The sequence below is a fragment of the Phragmites australis genome, chromosome 2 (genome assembly GCF_958298935.1).
Source record: "Phragmites australis chromosome 2, lpPhrAust1.1, whole genome shotgun sequence".
Classification (NCBI taxonomy): Eukaryota; Viridiplantae; Streptophyta; class Magnoliopsida; order Poales; family Poaceae; genus Phragmites; species Phragmites australis.
The window spans coordinates 49,257,935-49,266,372 of NC_084922.1; the positions used below are offsets into that span (position 1 = coordinate 49,257,935).

Here is an 8,438-nt window from a genome sequence, read left to right on the forward strand (position 1 = left end):
AGTCTAAACATTTGTTATTGCCCAAGTGGATGTATAAGAGATGCATTCACATCTTGGTGGCTGACAACTTTGCTCTCCCTTTCACTTTCTTTTTCTCTCCTTTGCATCCCCTCACAGTCTCAGCCCTTAGTGAGTCCTACAAACCTCATGTGAACTCCAAAAGGAGGGCAGGAAATTACTCTCGCAGTTAGAAATAATTGACATTTATTTTAGATTTGATCTTTGAAATTGAATTTTGAGTAAATTTTTCATAAAATATATCATTTATAGCTACAAAACTTATATAATGTGAAATTATTTTAAATTATGAATCTAGATATATATTTTTTATACATTACATATTTTTATAGTTTGATTAAATATTAGTTAAATTACACATAGTTTGACTTTTTTAAAAAAAAATGCCTATTATTACTAAACTGAGAAAGCACCATCTTTAGAGATATTAACAGCAGGTAAAACCCTAAAATGATGTGAGAGGAGATACAAGGACATGGCAAAGGAGCAGAGGAAGAAAAAGAAAGTCGAGGTAGCAGAGGAGTAAATCTATAAAGTGGGTGCACTATCTTTCCCCATATTTTCTTATTCCCCCTTCTCTCTCCTCTTCCTCCACCCCTCACCTCCACTCCATCAGGGCCACCTCCATCCTCTTGCCCTTCATCTTCTCCTTGTTCTTGGCTTTCTCAGGGCAGGGAGGGAAGGAGAGGAAGGAGGCAAGAGAAAGATGCTGATTTGATTAGCTTTTGGTTGGGAAGAAGAGTTGGTGCAGTTGTAGTTGTGTGTGTGGAGATGGACCCCAAGTTCCCCACACCCCCACCGCTGAACAAAACGGAGCCCACCACTGCGACGACGACCACCACCACCTCGACCACGCAGCAGCAGCAGCAGCTGGATCCCAAGGACTACCACCAGCAGCAGCAGCCGGCGCAGCACCAGGAGCATCACCACCTGCAAATCCAATTCCGCCAGCCGCCGCAGCAGGATGGGGGCGGCGGGAAGGAGCAGCAGCTGCAGGTGGCGGCGGCGGGGGAGCGGAGGCAGCAGGCGCTGGCGCCCAAGCGGAGCTCCAACAAGGACCGCCACACCAAGGTCGACGGCAGGGGCCGCCGGATCCGGATGCCGGCGCTCTGCGCCGCGCGGATCTTTCAGTTGACGAGGGAGCTCGGGCACAAGTCCGACGGCGAGACGGTGCAGTGGCTGCTGCAGCAGGCCGAGCCGGCCATCGTCGCCGCCACAGGCACGGGCACCATACCGGCGTCCGCGCTCGCCTCCGTGCCGTCGCTCCCGTCGCCCACCTCCGCGCTCGCCAGGCCGCAGCACCACCACCACCACATGTGGCCTCAGCCCGCCGCGTCCGCTGGGTTCTCCTCGCCGGGCTTCTTGAATTCCGCCGGCGGCGCTGAAGCCGCGGGTATTGGCGGGCTTATGCAGCGGATGGGGCTCCCCGCCGGCCTCGAGCTGCCGGGCGGGGGCGCCGCCGGAGTGGGCCTCGGCGCTAGCGGGCACATCGGGTTCGCGCCCATGTTCCCCGGACACACCGCGGCGGCCATGCCGGGGCTCGAGCTCGGCCTGTCGCAGGACGGCCACATCGGCGTGCTCGCCGCTCATTCACTCAGCCAGTTCTACCACCAGGTCGGGGCCGCCGGCGCTAGCGGCCAGCTGCAGCACCCGCACGCGCATCAGCATCACCATCACCAGCAGCAGGAGGACGGGGAGGACGACCGCGAGGACGGCGAGTCCGACGAGGAGTCTGGGCAGTAGAAGGTCGTTCATCCGTGCGTTTCTTGGTGTTCCTTGAAGAGGAGAAGGATACAAGGAGAGATAAGTGTATGCATGCAGCCACGGGATGCTTGGATTATTGTTCTTCGAGTTGTGATGGATTTTTATGTTCATTTTTTCTCGTGTGGTATCAAAACTCAATGGAGGCCTCTTGCTCCGGGGACTTGTTGGATCAAGATCATCCTCAGTTCTTGTGTACTCCCACTACTCCGTGGATGATCGCCCGAGTTTTCTCTCCAAATTCCAGGTAAAAGTTTCATTGTTTGCATTCAGCATGTGAAACCTGGGGTTCCTTTGAAGGATAGCTTGATTTGACTGACTGATGAGCGTATGTGTTGATGGTTGTGCTATGCACAATTGCACACCCTGCAGGTGTATAATAGCTGAAAGCCGGATGGATTGGATGGATCGCCCTTGAGTGAGTGCCTTTTTTGTTAATCCAAGGTGTGTAGATATTCAGGTAATATTCCAGTTAGAGAGGTGTTTTTGATAGGAGGTATCTGCTATTAAAGCGACAGAGGTAGTGTAGCGGGCAATTTGATCCTCCTCCACAGGTTGTTTCTGCAATGCAAATATGATACATATAAAATTCTAGTTCCCTGATTATGTATGCCTCTTTGCATCTTCTTTCGTGGCATGGCAATCATCTGTTACTGGTTTCAAGGTTTTTTGTTTCTTTTTGGTCATATATGCACTCACCATAGTTGTTTGCTTGATTCATGTAGCTATTGTTTTAGTACATTTCCTACATAGGAGGGCTTCCTATCGATAGTTTGAACTAGGAAAAAAGATCAAGAAATGTGTCCATAGTTGTAGGTGGTGCCACAGTATTGACTCAAAAACAAAAACCAGAACATTTCACACATCCATTAGAGAAGTTGGTGCCTCGTTGCCAATGAAAATTCCGTTTGAAATGTGGCATTCTTGAACACCATTCGGATGGAGCCTACATATATCTTAGAAGGAGAAAACATTGTGCTATCACCAAAGGCAATACCAAGCATGCAAACCATGGGCTATTCCACGACGATAATATGTATTCAGTACCCCATATTACAGAGTAAATACTAACTCAATGACCTTGCACATTGACTTGTAAACAGCTAATGCTAAACATAACTGGCTTCAACCTTTTGGCCGCCTTCTTTTATTCAGGAGATTTGAAAACACAATCTGCTCACCTTCTGTGCTGAGCTTTTTACGTTTTGCTCATTCTATTATCACGGTGAAGATCATGAGACAGTGAGCTTAAAATGATTATGGCCTTACGGGTGATGAGATAGCCATTTAGCTATGTGGCATTAGCGAACGGTGCATGTAATCTTTAATAGTTTGGGTTAGTTCCTTTTCCATATCATCTGAACACTACATGATTTCGATACTTTTCCTGGTAATGCCTTAAACAACACGCTGAAGACAACATTCAGATCAAGATGACTTTAAGCGGGGGAGCAGCATGTTCACAAAAGTTTTTTCTCTCTCTCTACGTGGCCAGCATGATTATCCCATGCGTACTAGTTTCTGGAGAGTCTATTTATCGCAACTGCAACTGCTGCTCAATGGAGAGATTCTCATGTTGTCTGCATTTGTTATGTTGCATTGAATTCAATCATATTTAGTACTTGTGTCTTCGTTTTTAAATGTGGGATAAATCGTGTCTATTTGGTACAGTACTTGTTAGATCTTGCTCGGTTTTCATTAAAATGAACTGTGTCTGTGTGTGGAACTTTGACATCGTCAGGGCACATGGTCGGCTGTCAATGGTACTACTGTAGTACGCTAGCACCACTACATCAGCATTGTCCTATGCTGAAATGTTCCAGACCTTTGAAACAGATTTCTGTTGCTCTTTTGTGTAGTTTTTTCTTTCTTTCTTTTTTCTGGTGGCCATGGTTGCTGGTGACTTCATGGTTCTATCCACCCTAGCCACATTTGTTTGGCGTGGTGCCGAGGGGAGCAGACGTTGTCATTCTCACCCATGCCTGCTAGTCTGCTACTGCAAGTCTTTGTCTGTCTGATTGTCAAAATGTGAGGGGTAATATGCTGTCATTCTCATTTTTTTTCCAGATTTATTGCAACTTGTAATGCATCAGTAGTTGTGCTTGTACTGATTGCATCTCCAATGCACTGGATGCCCTTATCTCCTTTAACTAGTACTACACTGTTGCACTATTTTGCATGTGCAATGCCTGCGTGGTAATGCGTTACGTTGCCTTTTCTGTTAATTTTATTATATATTTTGCTTTTTCTAAGTTTAATGTGATGGATATAGGACTGCATTTGGATATTATTTACCCACTGTTCCTGTGCTTCCTTCTGTTTCTTGCGTAAATTCTGAAGTGCTTGTGTGCAACAGAACCAACATACACTGTGCGTGATTAACTGTTATGTACCATTCTATCGTCATGCTGAATTGCCCTTGCATATGTGTGTGTGTGTTTGTGCAAAGCTATCGATGATCTATCATGTTCGTTTTTATCCCATGTTTTTGCAAGCTAATTCAGGGTCTGGGGAAAAGGAAAAAAACAAAGATCCAGATGCAACAGTCGCACCTTTTTCTAGCTGTTGAAATTGATCATTGATCGTGAAGGTGCCCTCATTGGCATGCGTTTCTTAAAATACCAGTAAGCACCACTTGCTTTCTCGTAAGATTAGGTTGGAAGAAGATTAGAAAACGTGAACCCCAATGAAATGCAGAGGCTTCTTTACAAAAACCTCGTATATCTTGGGCACAATCTCTCCAGTGGAGACTTTTGCTTTGCACTCGTTTTCAGCACTTGCGCTTCAACTTTGCCTTTTTTTTTTTCGTCGCACGATTTATTTTTTCTCCTTTTCAAGATGCTCCCTGGCTGTAGGCACTCGACCATGGATGCGCGGCTGTCTGTTGCGTTTTCAGGCTCGTTTAGATCGTCTCCATTCATATTCTTTTTACTTTATTTTATTTTTGATTTTTTTCTCCGTTTCTATTTCTATTCCTTTTATTTCTCTTATATTCAACAACTTCCTTTTGAGGGGAATTGCGAAGAGAAATGAGAGAATCCCGTTTTGGAATGAATGACATTGGGAATCTTTTCGTGACGGGAACTTAAAGTGAAACCGTTGAAGTGCTGAAGTAAACAAAAATTCTTTCACAACGGGATTTTTATTTCCAAAAGAAAACGGTTGGGTATGATCTTACAGCTTGCGAACTCCGGCAAAGGGGCACCTGCAAGCTGCAGTTGAACGGAGCAACCTCTAGCCTTTTCGTCGGTCATACAAGTTGAGCAATGAGCATGGCGGGTGACGCCGACGTGCTGCCTAGACGTGTCCAGGCCAGGTTCATGAATTCGTTGTGGCCGGTGAATTCTTTGAAATTTACCAATATCGGTGTGACTTCGGTAAAATTCGATAGAAATCGGATAAATTTTTATCAAATTTTCGATTTTTTTAATTTTGAAATTGAATCGGACCGAAAATACGATCGCATTCTGAATGCAGTGCAAACCGAATTCGTCGAAAACCATGAATTTTGAGCAGTTTTCGACAAATTTGTGAATCCGTTCAGCCCATGGAAACGGAAAGTAAGATTTATTTATGTATTTGATAGGATGGGAACTTTGATTTTTTTAAACAGTTATCTCATTAAACCAAAGGTGCCGCTAAATTGCTAGTGACTAAAACCCAATTTAGCGACTAAAACCTGAATACAATTCGTAACTAGGAAGGAAAGGAAAGGGATTGGGATGCCAGCGAGAATATTTTTGGCTAACTGTGCCTATATATACATATACATTTTGAGGAGATTTTCCTTTTAACTATATGCATTCGTTTTGTTTGACAGCAGGATTGCAGTAACACAATTCACTACTTGCTGCCTTAGCAGATACACATCAGCTGTTGCTCGAGAGGTCCTGCTGCTTATTCTTGGCAGCCGGCTAATGGAAAAAAAAATCGGATTTAAAAAAAACGGAGGACACCGGTAAGACCAATAAGACCGAAAATCGAAAAAAAATTATCTGATTTCAGTCCGATTACGGTCTAATTTGACCAAAATTTGAATATTTTCGATTAAATTTGAATAATTTCAGTCGATAAACCAAATATTAGGGGTGACCGAATGAGCCGAAAATCGGCCGAATTTTTTTCTGGAGCACCGAAAACATGTCCCCAGTTCCATGCATCAGGCACGCACGCACGCTTATCGTGCTCCTCGGCTGCGACCGTGTATGCAGCAGCACCGTTGCGTCGTTACAACTGCTCCTCGGTGCCCGACTGAACCGGGTGCATGCCTTTTTTCTCCTCTCGTGTGCCCAATGATCAGGGCCGCGCTGGTCGATCCAATCATGGTCTTGGCCTTGTTCACCCTGACAGCATGCGTGACCTGCGACGCCATCCAAATTCTGCATCTGAAAATGGACCAGTAACCGCCAGTTTTATTTTCAGATCAGCGCCATCAGGTCGGCAGGCGCTGTTCTTGAACACAAGATTTCACTTAGGGCTTAGGTTACTGAGCCCGTCTGATGATCTAAAATTCGTGATTATCGTGATAACTACTTGAAATTCGGTTGAAATTCGGAAAAAGAATTATTTCCTAAAATTTGAAATTTGGGTAAAAATTTGTCAGACTCACCTCTCGATAACCGGTCAAATCGGACCAGTTACCGAACGGTTTGTGTGATAAATCTAATGGTTTACGCGATAACCGAACACCAATTTACCGAGAGATTTTGAGTGATTACCGAGCGATTTAAACGTGTTATCAATGATTTTGTAGAAAAATAAAAAAACAAAAAAAATCACCAATAAATCAAGAAAAAATAGTAACAAATGTGGTATGAGATTTGATATATTTTATAATATCAGAAAAAAAATTTGGCATGACCTTTGCTATATTTTAGAAGTTTCCAAGGCAATACGAGCATGAACATATAATTGTTTTATCGAATATATGCATATATTACATATGTAGCATCTCAAATTAATAAATATATGTCGAATTGTCGGTACTAAAACTAAAAACGCAATCACATGGCATCCATCAGTGCATACCAAAGTAATGGTCGATACTTAAAATGTAGTTTGCATAGTATCCACGCCACGTGTAACCTACGAGATGAAAAAAATTAGGATAATACCATGGTGTGGAAATAAAGTAGCTGCAAAAAGTAAATTTTCATCACCTTTAGAACCACCAGCTTGAAGGTGATTAAATTCGGCTGTATTGTACTACTCGGTGGATATGAGCATTATCTGTCGTGTAGATAGCAACTCTGCCTTAAACTCTGCCCAAGCTTGCCCATCCATGCAGAAGTGGCTGACCATTGTTCTTGCAATATGGTATAAAACGCAGGATCTTGCCACTCATAGACCCACTGAATAGGAGGCTTTGACTGAGCATCGAGGACAGAATAGTGGTACGGATATGATCCGGAACTACTCTCCATACTATAGTTGCTGAAATAGCTCCCACTATTTTGTGGTACATCGTGGCCACCCTGTATGATATGTCTTTGTGAGGATGCGGCACCGTGGTCCTGGTCCTGTGTGGCATGCAAAAATTGACTGTAGCAAAATACTATGTTACCAACTTAGCAAAATATTATACCTTGTTCAAATACTTTGCATCTTGACTGTAGCCAGTCGCATATACGGACTTGTGAAAAAGCATACGATCATTGCAATATAAGAAGAAATTAATAATACTTATGTGCGTCAGTCCAGTCCACGAATCACACATTATGGTCACACCATACTCTGGTCATTCTAGCTTTCACTTGTCAAATATTTTCTTCAATGCACTTTCGTTCTCGTCCAGATACTTACCATCTATATCCTGGTCAGTTGGAGATGGTACACCCTCGCCTATTACGGAACAAATGGTCATAAGTAAAAAAATAAAAAATAAATATGACAACAATAAATTCATTACAAACTTAATCACTCACCACATTCATTACAAACTTAATCACTCACCACATTGGCTCCTTTGTTGAAGATGCTCTCCTAAGCATCCTCTTTAACACAATGTCTCCTCTGTCACTACCACTACCACCTCCATACTCGTAGGACTCACCTGCCCTCCTTCTGAACTCTTCCTTGTCCCTCGACTGAGCCATGACACGCTGCACCTGTTCCTCTTCTATGTCCTTATTGTCGCTTGTCAAATCTACCTGAACTCTTTTTGACTCTTGCCTCCGAAACCTCTCCTCAGACTTTCCCTTCCTCTTATCCCTTGCCCTATCCAGCTCGCACCTGAAATAATCACACATATCTGGAGGCACCCTATCACAATATATAACATTCGATCTGCGCCCTACCAAATGTTCTTTCAACCTTGTGGCACCACCATCTTTCTTTTCCTTATTGCAGTAATTGCACCTAAACCCCGTGACCAAATTGTCCTCGTGCTGTCACACCACATCTCTATCCGCCATCGATTAGTTTTTGTTGTCTCTGTTGGAAGAAGAAAACTCAATAGTTAACCTACTAATAATTATGTCCATGCATGTTAAATTGAACAAATATTAACAACATTTGCATGTAAAATCGCTAGTAAATGGTCGATTAACTTGAACGAATATTAACAACATTTGCCTGTATACGGTAACTGACGCAATATGGTCAATAACCGAGCGAATCAACCACTACATCTTCCTAATCGACTACACAATGAACTGCCG

The 8,438-nt window shown here is 43.6% G+C and overlaps 1 protein-coding gene across 1 annotated transcript; it reads left to right on the forward strand.

The window, feature by feature from the left end:
- Nucleotides 1-550: 550 nt before the first annotated feature.
- LOC133909497 (transcription factor TCP20-like) lies at nucleotides 551-2,406 on the forward strand. Its single transcript, XM_062351949.1, has 2 exons — nucleotides 551-2,026; nucleotides 2,152-2,406. Exon 1 carries the CDS (start codon nucleotides 790-792, stop codon nucleotides 1,759-1,761), a length of 972 nt encoding a protein of 323 aa, XP_062207933.1. The 5' UTR covers nucleotides 551-789; the 3' UTR covers nucleotides 1,762-2,026; nucleotides 2,152-2,406.
- Nucleotides 2,407-8,438: the final 6,032 nt, after the last annotated feature.

Coding starts and splice junctions, on each gene's coding strand:
- LOC133909497 (XM_062351949.1), top strand. CDS start 790: ATGGACCCCAAGTTCCCCACACCCCCACCGCTGAACAAAACGGAGCCC.